This window comes from Callithrix jacchus, chromosome 5 (assembly GCF_049354715.1).
Source record: "Callithrix jacchus isolate 240 chromosome 5, calJac240_pri, whole genome shotgun sequence".
Lineage (NCBI taxonomy): Eukaryota > Metazoa > Chordata > Mammalia > Primates > Cebidae > Callithrix > Callithrix jacchus.
In genome coordinates, this window is record NC_133506.1 from 67767011 (window position 1) to 67785392 (window position 18382).

Below are 18382 nucleotides of genomic sequence, written 5' to 3' on the forward strand. Positions count from 1 at the left end.
CTCGCTGCCAATGATGCTTTTTTACCTCTCCTGCTCTAAATTCAGTCAGTCACCAGGTCCTGCCGCTTTTCCCTTCTAATGGTCTCCTGGTCCGCATCTCTCCACTGCTGCTGCTGCTCTAGCAGAGGCCACCGACACCTCTGGCTTCCTAGGTGGTGAGTGACAACCTCCTCCCAGCCCAGCTGCCTCCAGACTTGCTCTCCTCCAGTCCATACTACACACTACGTGATCCTGAGCGTGCTTCTACGGCACGCATTTGAGCTCCTCGCTTTTCTGGAAATGCCTCAGCACATCCCTCACACGATGCTTTAAAGATAAAGTCTAAACCCTGAAACAGAGACAAAAGCCCTTAATACCCTACCCTTCCCAGCTTTCCAGCTGCATCTCTCACCACCCTCCACCTCCGAGTATTCTCAGCAACTCGGGACCTGCCAGTTCCTTAAATGTGCCATGCTTCACCTCTGGGCCCATGAAGCTGCCCTCTCTGCTTAGAACATTCTACTTCTGCCTCTTCCAGTGGCCGATCAACTCCAACTCATCCTTCATAAACAGCATAACACCACTTGCTCCAGAAAGCTGTCTCTGATCAGGGGAGCTGCTCTGCCGTTTCTACCCTACAGAGCATTCATAACATTGTTGATACTGTAAGTTTTCCTATCTGTCTTCTGAGCTCAACAGTAAGCTATATAAAGCAAGAACTGTGCCAATTTCCTCATTATGGTATCTTCAGCATCTAGCATCAGGCCTGGCACACAATAGGTACTTAATAAATATTTTTGTTAAAAGCAGGAACAGAGAAGGGGAGCTGGGGCAATGGCTGAAGATCACAGGCTGTCTACAATTCAGGCATAGATCATTACCCAGCCATTGTGAAGATGTGTGCCCCTGGTCACAAAAGGGATTGAGTAACAGGCTATGAACAAATTAACATACACATCTTCATATATGCTGCTAGAAAGCAATGAACACTCACGGCCACTGAGATGGATCAGTGGCACTTTTTCTATGAAATCAAGAAAGCACAGTTCACCAACAAGAGCATGAATACATTCTGATTAACTACAAAGATTTCTGTTCTGCTTCTTACCTGCTTTTTACAAACTGCCTAAGCTCCTGAAGCTTCCATTTGTCATATTTTGCAAACCTTTTGAAGTGTTCTTCTGCATAAAATTTATCAGAAGATGAGTTATAGGCAAATACCAACCCACACTGGGCACCAATGCCACCACGTCGAACCTGGAAACAGAGATTAGGATGAAGTCTATCAAAGGGATGAAAGCTCTGGGGCGGTTTTGTTTCCAGCATGGTTAAATTCAAACAGGTTAAAGCAAAAACAAAACCAGACCAATGAGTATATTAAGCCATGAAAAAATAAAAAAGCTGTTTCCCAAGAAATGCTCCTTAACTTTCTCAATCCTCATATTCTCATCATTTCAAAGGTTTACCAGCTATCCATCTTCATGTCCCTGCCCTCTGTTACAGGCCCGACAAAGAGTCAAGAATCATTAAATGTTCAATGAGATACCAATGACATGGGCAGCTGTAGATCTGACTTGACTTAAAAAAAAAAAAAAAAAAAAAAAAGGCACTGGGCATCCTGTAATCCTAGCACTTTGGGAGGCCGAGGTGGGTGGATCACTTGAGGTCAGGAGTTCGAGACCAGCCTGGCCAACATGGTGAAACCCCATCTTTTAAAAAAAAAAAAAAAAGGCAAATACCAATGACATGGCCTTCTGAAATGTAACACTATTATTTAAAAAGAATTGTACAAGTAAAAATAACTAAAAGAGTGTAACTGGATTGTCGATGACACAAAGACTAAATAGCTGAGGGAATGGGTAGCTCATCCCCATTCTCCATGATTATTTCACGTTACATGCCTGCATCAAAACATCTCACGCACCCCACAAATATATACACCTACTAATACCCACAAAAATTAAAAACAATACAAAAGAAGGAACATTGCTTAAAGAAGGTAGCACGAGAATTACCATAATTCTTATCTGTGTAACTTGGAAGGCAGATTCAGTTCCTGTAGAAAAAATAGTGCTTGCTCTGGTTTTTCCAGTCTCTGTAAGAAAACCTGAAAAAAGGAAAAACTCTAGTTAGGTAACTAACTAATTTTTCTAGCCCTAAGAACTAAGATCAACAAAAACAAACCATATCCTTTGAGGCGGGGGTTAATTGGTCTATCTGATATATTGAAAATTAGAGAAAAATTTCCTCTTTGGACAGAGGCGACCCCAATGATAAACGCTTAGGTAAGCAGAAAACTGACCAGGTATTACTTCCTCAGGGCACAATCTCCTGCACCTCACAGGTAGCCCTGCTCTGAGGTAACAATAAAAAAATAAATGTTTATAAAACAAGCCAAAGAGACAAAAGACAGGACAATCAATCATCTTCCTGAGCCACACCTGGCTGACTGGGCTGATGAAGCCTAATGGCTTAGAGCCTAAGAAAGGGATTAGTTAGCTTCTACAACACTTGGTCAGGAAAGTTTATGAAAGGCTTTGAAACGGACAAAAGAAAAGGATCACTAGCTGTCCTGCCCAGTCACACTCTTTGGTCATCTCTACCTTTTGTGGTCTCTAAGCTATTGCACAATTCTGTAAGTTGTAGAACACTGGTAGTGATGCACGATTCTTGTCCACAGAAATAAACACTGTGTTCTGCGGAAATATTGCTGATCACTTCCTATGGATACTGACTAATATCATATCTATTTGTAGATTCATTTTAGCATCGCTATTAGTCTATGTATTTTATGAATTCTCCTTACAACTGTTTGTAACATCTTACTGGTTCCATCTAATGAGGGAACAAACAAAACAAAAATTAATGAGCTAAATAAAAAGTCTGGGCCAGGCACAGTGGCTCATGCCTGCAATCCTAGCACTTTGGAAGGCTGAGACCGGTGGATCACTTGAGCCTGGGAGTTCAAAACCAGTCTGGGTAGCATGGTGAGACCCCATTTCTAACAACAACAACAACAACAAAATCAAGCCGGGTGTGGTGGCTCACGCCTGTAATTTCAGCACTTTGGGAAGCAGAGGCCGGTGGATCACTTGAGCTCAGAAGTTCAAGACCAACCTGGCTAATATGGTTAGAGAAAACAGGTGTGTGCCACCTGTTTTTAGTAGAGATCTCTACTAAAAACCCAAAATTCGCTGAGTGTGGTGGCACACATCTGTAATTCCAGCTACTCAGGAGGATGAGACAGGAGAATCGCTTGAACCCAGGAGGCAGAGGTTACAGTGAGCCAAGATTGCACCATTGCACTCTGGCCAGCCTGGACGGCAGAGTTAGACTCTGTCTCAGGGAAAAAAAAAAAAATCAGCCAGGCATGGTAGTGTACACCTGCAATCCTAGCTACTTGGGATGCCGAGATGGGAGAATCGCTTGAGCCTGGGAGGTTAAGGTTGCAGTGAGCTATCATCACACCACTACACTCCAGCCTGGGCACTAACATTGTCTCCTCCCAGCCCCACCCACTTTGGGTGGCAGATGCACCACAGCCGGCCATGGCCTTCAGTGTGGCTGGAAAAGGATGCAGTAAAGAAAACGTTTCAGCAGAGGCTGAGCTGCTCAGGGAAGACCACAGGGAAACAATCCTGTTTAAGCATCTACGGCTCAAGAGGAGCACCGAGGAGAGGAGGTGCAGCTGGGAAAAGCGTGTTCTCCCAGGGTCTGCACTCCACGAGTGCTGAGAATGGATACAGGAAACAGGACAGAGAAGAGGCAACCACTGAGAATATGTGAGGACCCAGTGCTGGGAGAAAAGCTCAAGAGAAGCAGTCACAAAGCAGCAAGGCCGGTCCCTTCAATGTCTGATCATTGCTGGAACATTCTACCTTCTCTAGGGATTCAGCAAGATTCAAAGCAGTCCAGTGAGAAGAAAAGGGACATAGCAGGACAATAATGAGGCGGCCAACAAGATGGATGAGAAAGAGACTCACAGACACCCCCACGATAAGAGAGCCTCCAGCAAAGTTGAAAAGCACATCAGCAATTATCATGTGGACATTAGCCTTCCTCCAGACACTCAAATACTAGATCAGCTGTATCTGGTAATACCCTTCTTTGTTTTGTTCTTTTGAAACAGAGTCTCGCACTGTCACCCAGGCTGGAGGGCAGGGGTGCAATCTCAGCTCACTGCAACCTCCACCTCCTGGGTTCAAGCTATTCTCATGCCTCAGCCTCCCAAGCAGCTGGGATTACAGGTGCCCTGCCACCACAACCGGCTAACTTTTGTAGTTTTTTATTGGAGATGGGGTTTCCCCATGTTGGCCGGGCTGGTCTTAAACTCCTAAATGCTGGGATTACAGGCATGAGCCACCACGCCCGGCCTGGAGACACCCTTCTTAAACGATGTCAGTAGTACAGTGCTACTGATCCACTGAGTTTCCTACTACCTGAAGATAACACAATGGAAAGACAACTGGAACTGAAAAAAAAAACGATTAAAAAAACAACAGTAACTTTTTATATTCCAAGAGAAAGAATCCTTGCTTTTCAAAACTTCAGGCTCTCAAATACTTCTAAGTTGTTACAGGTCATTGACACCTAGGCAGATTACAAGTAAACTACACAAGCTGTTCCAGAACCACTGCCAACTGAAAAGCACCCTAAAGTTGAAGACTGTACACCTCGAACATTTCAAAGCCCAGTGTGCTTTCATACAGCTGACTACTGTCTGCCGAGCTCACTCGAAACAGACCTCCCACTCACCATCCCTAGTCCACGGTTCAACAAGGAGGTTTTCAGGTCCAGACTTCTCTTCTTTTCCTTTGACATCACATGCCTGAAGAGTCAACTGGAGAGGTTTACCTGACCAAAGAAAAGAAAGAACGAGCCTTAGCGAACACGTGAAGAACTGAAAACTAGCAGGCCTATCTGTGGAAATAGTCCTGTGGCTACCAGGACTGCTAACTAAATATCTCCCTGTGTAAAAGGTGAAACAGAGCAGTCATATTAGACAAAAACTGACACCTGCCCTCTGTGCTTCCCTGAAAGAGACAAAGTACAGCTTATGTCCCTGAGTGATTCCAAGGACAGCTTTCTAAAACAGCCATTGTTCTGGAAAAAGGACATCACAAGATATAGGTTGATAACACAGATTAAACACATTGGGGTGAGAGGTGATTCCTAAAATACTGTTTTGGAGCCAATAATTAACTTTATTGCAATTGCATTTAAATATATATATCTTGTTTATTTAAATCATCTCTTCAAGCAAAATTTCTATTTCAAGAATTAGAAAAAACTTTTTCAGAACACCTGGCTTTGGCAAAAAAAAAAAAAAAATATATATATATATATATATATATATATACATAAATCATCTTTTGCTATGATGATCTGAAAATGTTTTCCTTTTGTTTTAGTAATATAATGAGTATCCATTCACCTCTGATATGACCTAGAACTAGAACATGACCCCTAGGCATACCTTCCTATCCACTGCTCCTTGTCTGAACAACCATTCGTCTGAATTCTATTCAACTTCCAGACACTACCTGCTATCCCTCCCATCCAGCCACACCTGCTCTGGGCTGTTCACCAGCGCCAGCCTCCACCATCCAAAAAAAAGAACTTTCAAAATTTAGGGGAGAAACTAGATTTACAGGACATTAGTTGTCTAATTTTAAAATTTAAAGAGGCAAAAGAAAAAAATATTAAACAGGCTGGGCATTGTGGCTCATGCCTGTAATCCCAGCATTTTGGGAGGCTGAGGTGGGAGAACTGCTTGAGTCCAGGAGTTTGAGACCACCCTGGCCAACACATGGAGAGCTCATTTCCACAAAAAATTTTTTTAAAATTAGCTAGGCGTGGTGGCACATGCCTATAGTCCCAGCTACTCAGGAGGCCGAGGCAAGAGGATCACTTGAACCTGGAAGGTGGAGGTTGCAGTGGGCTGAGATTATGCCACTGCACTCCAACCTGGGTGACAGAGTGGGACCCTGTCTCAAACAAACAAACAAAAATAAAGTAAAAAAATAAGTCATTAAGTCATTCATATTAAGACAATGGTACAAACGTCAAGGCAGAAGCCAGGTGTGGTGGCTCACACCTGTAGTCCCAGCATTTTAAGAGGCCAAGGTGGGAGGATTGCTTCAGCCTAGGAGTTCAAGACCAGCCTGGGCAAAAAGAAATGTTAAAAATTAACCAGCTATGGTGGCATGCACCTGTAGTCCAAGTACTTGGGAGAGTGATGCAGGAGAATCGCTGGACCTGGCAAGTCAAGGCTGCAGTGAGCCATGATCATGCCACTGCACTCCAGTCTGTGCAACAGTGCAAGACCCTCTCAGAAAAAAAAAGGGCAGAAATATCATAGTAATATTGTGCAAAGATGAGACCTAATACCATACATTGTGGAGTCCAGGAAGGTTGTGCTCGCAGGAGGAAGTGTTATACTACGGTCTTCTGGGAGTAACTTTATGGGCTCCTGTGTTAAGGAGGATTACAAGGCCCCATTCTGGCTTAGTAGAAAAGTGCTCACATGAATTACTGCTAGGCCCAGGAGGGGAAAGCAGTGGCAGACATATGTGCAAATCCTTCGGAGCAGTTATGATGGGAATGCAGAGGGATGCATCTAAGACAAAGATCCCTTTGCACCATAGCATGGCCACCTTCCTCCCTGACAGATAAGAACTACTCCAACCCTGCTGGCCTACACAATGAGATACTTTGGTACTTCACCAAAGATGGCTGTGTTCAAACGGCCACCAGACCTGAATAATTTTGCAAGCAGACGGTGGAGTACAGCCCTGTTGACACTCAAGCTCCCTCTTCTGGTGATACTGTCATAACATAAATGAACCAAAATCCCCCTTCTCCCGGCCAATCCTAGTAAGGTCCAATACTCAGAGGATTGTATAACTACAACAACCTAAAGAGATGAGAAGATACCAGGAGGTCACATGGTGAAGAATGGCTTTACGATGTGTCCACTGTTGGCACTTCCGTCACCCCCATGTTTTACCATATTTACCATATTTGAGGAGCAGGTTCTGTCTGACTGACGCCATGGACAAGAGGAGGGATGAGGCATCGTACTGTGTGTCCAGATGGTCAGTGATGGTGCACAGAGAGCTCATCACTTTGGCAACACTTCCTCTTGCGAGTGCAAAAGCCAGAAGAGTCAGTTCTACCTCTGGGGTAGAACAGCAGCTATAAAGAAAGAGCAACAATGTTTCACTTCTTAACAACATGAAAAAATCCAGGTAGCTCAAACCCCATGTAAAAAGTGATCACCACAAGTAATATTAACCTGCCATACTCCTTTCTACAGGTTTATCAAAAATATTTTTCAAAATCCTTAAGATAACCGGAGGAAAAATTAAATCAATCCAGAGAACCAGGGAGTGAAAGCCTTACTTCTATAACTTTTAATCTTTAAATATTACATAATACTCATAAGCCAAAAATAAATGAGCTACTGTAATAAGCCTCTGCTGTTAAGAAGCCGTGGGTAATGAGTTCGTTTGGCCAGAGAGCTGAGAGTTTATGCTTGAGGCACCAAAAATTTATTTTAGATCTACTCTGAATCACACTTCTATGCCTTTCATTTCAACACATTACACTGAAACGTTAAAAATTGTCTAAATGGCTCAGGGACTGGTTTGTTGTCTAATGCAGTAATGTCCTCAGGGCTCACTGAGGTAGAAGTGTCCCCACACAAACTGGTCCCTACTATCAAGCTATCCAGGTACCCTTTCTCAGTTCTATAGGTAACCAGGCTCCCTGGACCTGTGTGTGAAGGTCAGCAGGTTCTGAGTGAGGACCACAGGCTAGACACAGCAGTGAACTGGGAGATTATGCCACTTGGACTTTGAGACATCTGTCCTGTCAGAATCATAGGACTACTCTCCCTGGGCCCTGCAACACCACCCCTGGCCCCAATTCTTCAGGTCAGGTCATATTGCTAAATAACAGACTTTGGATGAGCGAACTATTATGTCACTTTCTCTTTAGCTGCTAAAGAGCAACCATTTTTAGTGGTGATCTTTAAAAGATTAACACACACACACACACATATAGATAGATAGATAGATAGATATTTGTTGTTGTTGTTAGAAAAACTCAGCAAAATGAAATTCTTGTTTATTTTTGGACAATATAGTTTCAAACACACATCAAACAGGCCACAAAAAAAAATTAAACAGCAACTTCATAGACAAAAAAGGAAACCTTTTTGTCTTTGGCCTTTTCAACCATCTCATCCAAACCAACTACAGTACAGCTAAGTACGTACACAAAAAAGGTACTGGAATGCTTGGAGTACAATTGTTTTCCTATTGTCATTTCTGCTTTTCTTTACAAGGTTTTTTTTCTCCTTTGAAATTATAAGGAAGTGGTCATACCACAAGTAAAGTCAGAAGTAGGACACAGAACACTCCAAAGGCTGGTTTGGTCATCTGAGATAACAAAAAATGGCTGACTCTAACAATATGTACAAAAATGTAAAATGGAAATAAAAAATACAAACAAATTTCCTTTTTCAAGTACTTTTAAGAAAAAAAGCAGGGCCTTGGAAGTTTCGGTTCTTTCTTCCTCCCCTGTTGCAAATTCTCATGGTTTGGGTTGCGTAGTGGAGAGCGCGTCGTGTCATCTGCAGGTGGCACTGCCCGCAGTGGGCGGGCCTCTCTACTCGAAGGTGTAGAGATTCTGTACTCGAAGGTGTAGAGAAACGTGTTTAGATTCTGAGACGGGAAGTGGAGGGTGAATAGGTCACGGTGGCCTTTTTTTTGTTATTTTTTTTTTTTAGTTCAAGTTTTCCTCTTTTGCTGTCTAGTCATCCTCGTCAGTCTTCTGCTTCTTGGTATCCACATCGTCATCCTCATCATCTGCAGCTGCCTGCTTGCCCACAGCAGACTCAGCTTCCCCATCTTCATCTCCATCCTCCTCCTCACCAACACCTTCTTCTTCCTCCTCCTCTTCCTCCCCACCTTCTTTTTCATCTACCTCATTGTCAGCCTCCTGCTCCCCATTTTCCTCATTCACATTCCCGTTAGCAGGGGCGTCTCTTCCATTTTCCACCTCTTCCACAACTTCCTTCTTCTCCTTCAAGTCCTTGGTGGTGATTTTGGAGCTGGTGTCTACGGCTGCGTCTGACATGCTGGGGCACAGCAGTGATCCAATGCATGTGATTAAGAAGAAGGCGAGAGTCAGGGACTCTGGCGATAAAGCTGCTGGAGTCCACGGCGGCAAAGGAGGCACGCGGCTGACGCGGCTGCGGTGAGCAAGGAGCCGGACGAGGAACAATGCAAAGATGGCTTTTCTGAGCAGCCAGTCAACATTATTTTTTAAAGACTTAACAAGAATATATGCCCTCCATTCCTCACAGAGTTTACCCTCATCAACCTTGATTTTACCTAGTAATCCTTATGAGGAAACTGTCCACTTCTTCCAGCACATTAGGTGACAGGAAAGTTGAGAAATCTGTAGATCCTGGTGAGAGAGAAAGTGGAGGCATGTGCTGCAGTGCCTTCCTAGAATAGCAAAATGTAAAATCAGACAAAACCAGAATAATAGACAGAAAATAAGCAGCTACAAGCTTGTTTTGACTAATCCCTTATAAACAGCAAAGAGAAGCTGGCACACAATATAAACTAGGCCTCCTTTTTTATTTGAGATGGCGTCTTGCTCTGTTGCCCAGGCTGAAGTGCAGTGGTGCAATCTTGGATCACCGCAACCTCCGCCTCCTGGGTTCAAGCAATTCTCTGCCTCAGCCTCCCAAGTAGCTGGGATTACAGGCGCTCGCCACCCTGCCCAGCTAATTATTTTGTATTTTTAGTAGAGATAGGGTTTCACCATCCTGGCCAGGCTGGTCTTAAACTCCTGACCTCGTGATCCACCCACCCCAACCTCCCAAAGTGGTGGGATTACAGGCATGCGCCACCGCGCCCAGCCTAAAGTAGCCCTTTTTACCCAGAGTCACAGTGCTAAGTAGTCTAATAGGGTTTTGTCTTTCTCTTTCTCTCTCTCTGTTTACACCCTCTCTCTCTTTATCTATCTTTCTGTTTTTCTTTCTTTTAGGAGTTCTGCGTCCCTCTGTTGAATAAAGCTTATTCAAGTCTCTGGAATCCAGCTTTCATATTAAGTATTGTTTAAAAAAAAAAAAAAAAAAAAAAAAACTGACCCAAGAGGCAGAGAAACTTGTGGATCAGTAGAAAATTTAATTTATAATTTGTTTAGCAGCAATAGGGAAAAAGAAAAGAAAAATTTCTACCTGCAATCTTAAGATGTATGGGATCTACGGTATCTAAAGATGCATCATGAATTTCATTTTCACCTGAGCAGATTGGCATGCCACCTGGGATCTACGATATGGTATCTAAAGATGCGTCATGAATTTCATTTTCTCCTGAGCAGATCGGCATGCCACTGTCTCCACTCCTGCATGTTTCTTGGCCTTTCTGCCTTAACGTCTGTTTCAATGTTTCTCTTTTCTTGTCTTTGCTTATGTTTATCTTTCTGAATCCCCCAATCGCTTTATCTCCTCTAGATTAGCAGTCATCAAACATTTATGTAACACATGATTTCTGAGTCCTACTGTGTGCCAGCAACTGTGCTAGGTAAGTGAGTGTGCCACGAAAATTTCAAGATGTTCTGTGAATGTATCAAAATAAGTAAAAATTATACAACTGACAGTTGCTTCATGATAATGGTAATGAAACTCCCTGAAACAATTTCATTTCTACATTTTAAAATAGAGACAATACAGCAAAACTAACACAGTGTCAGCTCGCACTCTGCCCTAGTTTCTGTTCCTGTCTACACAATGAGTCATTTTTGGGTTGCACAAACATGGCAGCTACATGTAGATGCAGCTAGTCAGTGAGGTCTAATGCACACAAGAAGCATGCAATCATTTCCTGAATTTATTTCCCCTGACACAGGCAAACACTTCTGTCCCAAAATATTCTTTCCTTACCTATTTTTCCTCATTGATATTTTTTCCAATAAATCTTTAATTTTAAAATAGATTTAGATCACTGATCTTAAAAAGGCTGGAGTACATGAAAATACCATTGCAGATAAACTAGTAAAACTGATCAGGATCATAAACTTTAAAGTATGTCCATTCTTCCAGCTGGGCATGGTGGCTCACACCTGTAATCTAAGCACTTTGGGAGGCCGAGGTGGGCAGATCACGAGGTCAGGAGTTCAAGACCAGCCTGGCCAATATGGTAAAACCCCATCACTACTAAAAATACAAAAATTAGCCGGTGTGGTGTGCACCTGTAGTCCCAGCTACTTGGGAGGCTGAGGCAGAAAAATCACTTGAACCCGGGAGGTGGAGGTTGCAGTGAGCCAATATCACTCCACTGCACTCCAGCCTGATGACAGAGTGAGACTCTATCTCAGAAAAAAAAAAAAAGTGTCCATTCTTCAACCACTTGGCACATCTTCCAAAAAATAATGTAGAAACCTATTCCTTTTCCTGAAAATCCAGTCCATAAGATGGGGCTGTGCAACACAGGCATTCGTATGAGTTGGGGAGAAAGGGGAGGAGTCGTGGTGGCCTACAGTGAGGTTTCAGAGCCTGAGCCGGGTGAGAAAGGTATCTTCACAAAGGTACAGCCTGGCACGCAATGCAGGCATCAAGTGGGACAAGAAGGGTGGCCTGGCACAGGGTACAGCACTCAGGGAAGATAAGAACGGCATCTGTGCAAGGGTGGACACAGCAGTAGCCCTACAAAAGATGCTGGAGCAGGAATGGGACAGGGAGGGTGTCCATGCAGGGGCAGGGGCAATGGGACACTGGTTGCATAGAGGTGGACTGCATAAGTATGGAAATATATCAAGTATGATGGGGAGCAAGTTTCTTAATATCAGAGAAGGGACTCACAAATACACAAATAGGCCAAGCGCGGTGGCTCACGCCTATAATCTCAGCACTTTGGGAGGTCAAGACAGGGGCACCTAAAGAGCACCTGATTCAGAAAAATGGCTGATTCCAGGACTAATGCAGGAAACATTCAAGATAAGCCTGGAATATGCTGTGTCAGAACATATGGAAGTATTCCAAGAATGAGACATGTCAAAAGGACACACAAGCCAGACTGAAGGGTTTGCCACCAGCCAACTCCAGGATAATATAAGCACCAAAACTGTGGATGATTATAATCTACATATAAAATAGGAATCCACTAATACAAATGAGGAATTAAGTATTTACATAGTCTCAAAGTACCTCCTTCAATACATTTATTAATTACGAAGTGAAAAATAATTATTTTTCAATGGAGAGTCTGGCAAAAACCATGTTAATCAAGTGATCAAAGTTGACATGACTGCACTAGAATTTGGATTATCTGAAGCTGTGTGCCATCCAATGGGATGCAATGAGAGCAAAGCATCACGTCTATGATATTCCTGCTAGAGATACATACAAAACCTAAATCTAATCACAATGAAACATCAAATAAACCAGAACTGAAGGACACTCTTCAAAATAACTGATCTGTCATTTTCAAAAGTATCAGGGTCGTGAAAGTCAAGGAAATGCTAAGGAACTGTTCCAGAATGAAGGACACTAAAGAGATATGACAGTGAAATGCAGAGTATTTCGTCGGATCCTTTTGCTGTAAGGGGTGTGACTGGGGCAACCTGCAAAACTTAAAGGGAGTCTGAAGATGGCAGCAACCGACACCAAGGTTGATTTCCTGATTTCATTGGTTGTCAGTGAATGTTCTTGTTTACAGATAAAACACACAAAAGCATGCAGGGACATGGGGCGCAGGCTGGCAAACCACTCTCAAATGACTGAGGAAGAAATAAAAATTATTTGTTAAATAAATGTATACTTGCAACGTTTCTCTAAGTATGAAATAATTTAGTGAGAAATTATCCATGTTAAAAGAGGAAGAAAGAATTAGGTATAGGCAACTATTACCCTTCAGAACTAGCATTGCAGCAATGTTATTTGCTAAATAGTTTTACTCAATAGTGCTAACAAATCTCAAAAGATGTCTAGAGAGCAAAATACTAGCAATCTCTTTATGGCTGATACTCTCACAGCCTACACTACAGGTGCCCATTATCAGATACCGAATCTGCACAATACTAATATTTCAGTGCTGATATACCTGGTTGTATTCGTCTTATATGTTAGTACTTGGTCTTTTTGCCCTAATTTGTTTTTTTTTTTTTTTTTTTTTTTTTTTGAGACAGTCTTGTTCTGTCACCCAGGCTGGAGTGCAACGGTGTGATCTCGGCTCACTGCAACCTCTACCTCTTGGCTTCAAGTGATTCTCATCATGTCTCAGCCTCTCAAGTAGCTGGAATTACAGATGCGCACCACCATGTCCCACTAATTTTTGTATTTTTTAACAAAGATGGGTTTTCACCATGTTGGCCAGGCTGGTCTTGAACTCCTAGCCTCAAGTGATCTGCCTGCCTCAGCTTCCCAAAGTACTGAGATTACAGGTATGAGCCACCATACCTGGCCTCTAGATCATTTTATAAGAGAAAAATTTCAAAAGTATTTTATACATTTCAAAATAAATTATTTTAGTATCCCTAAAAAGATTTCATTCATTAGCAGAGAGAGCCCTCAACTTGGATATCCAAAGACCAAGATTCAAACTCATCCATTATTGCCTGGTCATGTGACTTTAGGAAAGGTCACAACATCTGCATCTATAAAATGGTAATTTTCACAGGTACATTTCAGTGTCAGTAGGCAAAATAACAGATAGCATCTGAAAGTGTTTTATGCAACATCGAATCCTATACAAACATGAGCAATTATTTCCCAACGGACAAGGAAGAGGGACAGCATAAATGACCTTCTCACAAGACTGGTCCACTTAGAGAGCTGAAGAAGAGCACCGTACAACTGTATGAGGAGGAGCAGGTAGGTGGAATGGGCATTTTTTCAGTCTGTAAAGTCAGAACGTCAATCAAAGAGAGGAATGCGGAGCCGAGAGGCACGAACAGGAAACACTAGAGCACTTGAGGCCGAGCCAACTGAGCCACAATGGTCAATGATGGAAGGCTGCTCAGTGATAATCCCTAAAGGATGAGGGGATAATGAGAGCATGCCACGTTGAGGGGCTGGAAAACAGAGAGAATGACTTACCGAGTATTGTGCAGCACTGTCTGGACAAAGGCGGGATTTGTCTCCATAGAAGCCGTCACCAGAGATGTCAGCAGAGACCAATACCATATTGCAGAAGCATCTGAGACTGAGACCCCAGACTTCTTAACTCTCTGAAAGCCAACAGCCCTGAGACCATGAATTCTAGTGTCGCAGCCATCGCTAAGACAACGCTTTATGTTAATCTGGACATCTGTTGAGCACAAACAAAAAATTCAGTATTGGATTAACTTCTTTAGTTAGGCAAATGCTAAGCTCCCAACTAATAGCAAAATAGTAACAGACATTTTGAAAAGAAAATGCTGAAGATGTATTTTGAAGACAGAAATAAATAGCATGTGCAATGTAACTGGTATATAATAAATTTGGCAAAGAGCACTGGCAAATCTAAGAAATCATAAGAATGTGTAAAATTAAGGATGGCTTAAGTCTTTACAATAAAACTTCTTAGGAACTTAGGTGTCTTGAAAATTACACAAAGAACACTTTAAAACAAGCCTGACTGAATGCATAGTAAGAACATTTCTAGAATTCTTCCTAGGGTTCTGAAATTTGGATTAAGTTATAGAACAGTAGCTGACTTATAAGCAACTGTGAGAATTTATTTTTAATAATCAAATCCAAATAGATGATATAGACGTGACTCAGTTTTAAGAGATGTCACAATTTCTTATTTGGGTCAGAGGAGAGAAGGTAAGAAGTTAAAAAGGACACAACTTAGAGAAAAGATTACAATATAAGACAGGAAGCATCTAATCCACAAACCTAACTACGTATTTGCCTAGGGGTGAGACACAAAGACTCTACCTCCCTAGGCCTCGGTTCCTCTGAGCAAAGATACTTCTTTTGGCCCAGGAAAGCATTAGAAGAAATTAGATAAAACATGAAGCATTCCGGTTCCCTGAATGAAATAAGCCTGGAAAGAAATCACAGATTTGTGATTATTTCCAAAATGCTATGTGTAAAGCAAGGTTATAATGGTATAAAACTGGAAACAACCTAAATGTCCAAGAATAAGGCGCGGGTTCAAATTACGGCTTTTTTTTTTTTAGATTAAGATTACAAGTATGAGCCACTGCACCCGGCCAATTATAGCATTTTTTTTTTTTTTTTTTTTTTTGAGACAAAGGCTTGCTCTTGCTCTGTCACCCCCAGGCTGGAGTACAGTGGCATTATATTGGCTCACTGCAACCTCCTGGGTTCAAGCAATTCTCTTGCCTCAGCTTCCCAAGTAGCTGGGACTACAGGCGCACAACGCCATGCCTGGCTAATTTTTTGTACTTTAGTAGAGATCGGTTTCACCAAGTTGCCCAGGTTGTTCGGGAACTCCTAAGCTCAGGCAACTCAGGTTGTTTGGGAACTCCTCCCCACAGCCCTCCTCCACCTTCCGAAGTCCTGGGATTACAGGTGTGAGAAAGTGCGACCAGCCAATTACAGCATATTTTTACAACACTAAATAAGGGTGCTCATCATTATAACACATTCTAAAAAATTACAGAAGAACATGCACAGACTATCAACATTTTTGTAAAAAGATATGTATAGATGGCCGGACATGGTGGCTCACGCCTGTAATCCCAGCACTTTGGGAGGCCGAGGCGGGTGGATCACAAGGTCAAGAGATCGAGACCATCATGGTCAATATGGTGAAACCCCATCTCTACTAAAAATACAAAAAATTAGCTGGGCATGGTGGCGCGTGCCTGTAATCCCAGCTACTCAGGAGGCTGAGGCAGAATTGCCTGATCCCAGGAGGCGGAGGTGGCGGTGAGCTGAGATTGCGCCATTGCACTCCAGCCTGGGTAACAAGAGTGAAACTCTGTCTAAAAAAAAAAAAAAACAAAAAAGATATGTATAGATATATGTGAACAGATACATACAACACTTTTTTAGGAAAAGAGGTGTGTAAATATGTGTGTGTGTGTGTGCATGTAAACCATGCACACACTTACACAAATACACAAACACAAGGAAAGGTCTGCAAGGATCCACAGCAAGGCAGTCACAGGAACAATCCCTGGGTGGTAGAAGTTCAGTATTTTTGTTTATATTTTCCTAATTTTCTGATAGGAAAATGGGAATATCAAGTCAAAGAGGATCATTTTGGATATTCAATTTAAAAAAATGAGAATAAAACATTTTAATGAAAAAAGTTGTTTCACTGCTCTTCTATAATTTTTCTTTTCTTTTTTCTTGAGATAGAGTCTTGCTCTGTCATCTAGGATGGAGTGCAGTGGCGCAATCTTGGCTCACTGCAGCCTCAGCCTCCCAGGTTCAAGTGATTCTTCTGCCTCAGCCCCCTAAGTGGCTGGGATTACAGGTATGTACTGACATGCCTGGCTAATTCTTGTACTTTTAGTAGAGATGTGGTTTCACCATGTTGGCCAGGATGGGTTTGAACTTCTGACCTGAAGTGATCTGCCTGCCTTGGCTTCCTGAAGTGCTGGGATTACAGTCGTGAGTCAGCATGCCCGGCTGCTGATCTGTAATTTCTACAATACTTAATGGATGAAATAATAACCACTTTAGTGTACGTCCTAAGAAGAAAATCAAATCTCAAAAACTAACAACCTCTCCACTTCAAAGGGCCTTCTGCTAGGAAATATTACTTCCTTGCCCCTTCCCATCCTCTCAGTTCTGTTGAACTTACAGAGCTGACTGATGTTGGCATTTTCCAGCAGCGTCACATAGCCGGTGACATTGCTGGGGATGTGCACGTCTCGGACTTCCTGAAGATCACTGGCACTCCTCCCCACAGCAACCGTCACCTGCTGTGGCATGTAGCTCTGGTCAGTGGCAGCCACTGCAATGGACAGGTGCCTAAGCACAACATCTGGCTTCATTTTCAAACTAGAAAACACATAGAGCAGAAACCAGAAATGTTTATATGAACCAAGGACAGGATCCAGAAGTCCCATCTGAAAGATCCTACAGGTGATACACCCAAAGGCTGATTCTCCCAACAGCAACTAACTTGAAATGCTGGCTAGGAGTTTCAAAGTCCTCATGACCTTCCCACATCTCTAAAAGACATTTTGGTTCAAGATTAATCTTATGATTCCTTTTAAGCTATTGGTACAGGAAGGAAAGAACAATATGAACATTCTAACAAAATCCCTTTACCTGGCAAAAAGCAAATTTTAAACCATGTACAAAGAATTGAGTTTATTTCCTCATCTGTAAATTAAATGTCTAAAGGTCAAATGTGCCCTCTACGAGAAAACAATGTAATTACTTCCGGCACTTATTTCTACCAACTGGAATTAGCCTGTTTTCTGAGGGGACAGGTGAAAATTTCAATAGCAGCTTCCGAACCTCCAGAAATACCACAGTTTATTATCAACAGCTCCACTCTAGGATTCCTAACCATATCATTCCTTCTTCTTCTTCTTTTTTTTTCCCCGGGACAGAGTTTCGCTCTTGTTACCCAGGCTGGAGTGCAATGGCGAGATCTTGGCTCACCGCAACCTCCAGCTCCTGTGTTCAAGCAATTCTCCTGCCTCAGCCTCCCGAATAGCAGGGACTACAAGCGCGCCACCATGCCCAGCTAATTTTTTTGTATTTTTAGTAGAGACGGGGTTTCACCATGTTGACCAGGATGGTCTTGATCTCTTGATCTCATGATCCACCCGCCTCGGCCTCCCAAAGTGCTGGGATTATAGGCGTGAGCCACCGCGCCCGGCCACCATTCCTTCTTCTAAAGTGACCAACTCACTTGCATACAGTGAATTTCAAAAATGTATAGAAATGGGCTGGATGCTATAGCTCACACCTGTAATCCCAGCACTTTGGAAGGTTAAGGTGGGAAGATCACCTAAAGTCTGGAGTTCGAGACCAGCCTGGCCAACATGGTAAAACCCTTCCTCTACTAAAAATACAAAAATTAGCAGGGTGTAGTGGTGGGCACCTGTAATCCCAGCTGATTGGGAGGCTGAGGCAGGAGAACTGCTTGAACCTGAGAGGCAGAAGTTGCAGTGAGCACAGATCGTGCACTGCATTCCAGCCCGGGAATCACAGCAAGACTCCATTTCAAAAAAAAAAAAAAAAAGTATAGAAATGGACAGGGTGCAGGGACTCACACCTATAATTCCAGCACTTTGGGAGGTCAAGGTAGCAGGATTAAGGCCAGGAGTCAGCCCAGCCTGGGCAACGTGGTGAGGCCCCATTTCTTCTTCTTTTCTTTTTTCTTTTCTCTTCTATTTAAATAGAGACGGGGTTTCACCATGTTGGCCAGGCTGGTCTCAAACTCCTGACCTCAGGTGATCTACC

The 18382-nt window shown here is 42.8% G+C and overlaps 1 protein-coding gene and 1 pseudogene across 13 annotated transcripts in view; both read right to left on the reverse strand.

Moving 5' to 3' along the window:
- Nucleotides 1-18382, reverse strand: part of ZZEF1 (zinc finger ZZ-type and EF-hand domain containing 1) — a 134562-nt gene that overhangs the window by 88629 nt on the left and 27551 nt on the right. For 12 of the 13 annotated variants that reach the window (XR_013535446.1, XR_013535447.1, XR_013535448.1 and 9 more), the window contains exons 5-11: nt 16764-16963; nt 14096-14306; nt 9381-9497; nt 6998-7176; nt 4735-4833; nt 1995-2086; nt 1088-1236 (exon numbers count right to left, since the gene is read on the reverse strand). Coding sequence is in view for 8 of the 13 variants with exons in the window: in XM_078372523.1 (XP_078228649.1) it covers nt 1088-1236; nt 1995-2086; nt 4735-4833; nt 6998-7176; nt 9381-9497; nt 14096-14306; nt 16764-16963 (1047 nt within the window). In the remaining 5 variants the exon portion in view is untranslated. The remainder of the gene's footprint in view (nt 1-1087; nt 1237-1994; nt 2087-4734; nt 4834-6997; nt 7177-9380; nt 9498-14095; nt 14307-16763; nt 16964-18382) is intronic. The other variant, XM_078372525.1, reaches the window with a different exon arrangement.
- On the reverse strand, nt 8656-9300 carry LOC100412585 (prothymosin alpha pseudogene; annotated as a pseudogene).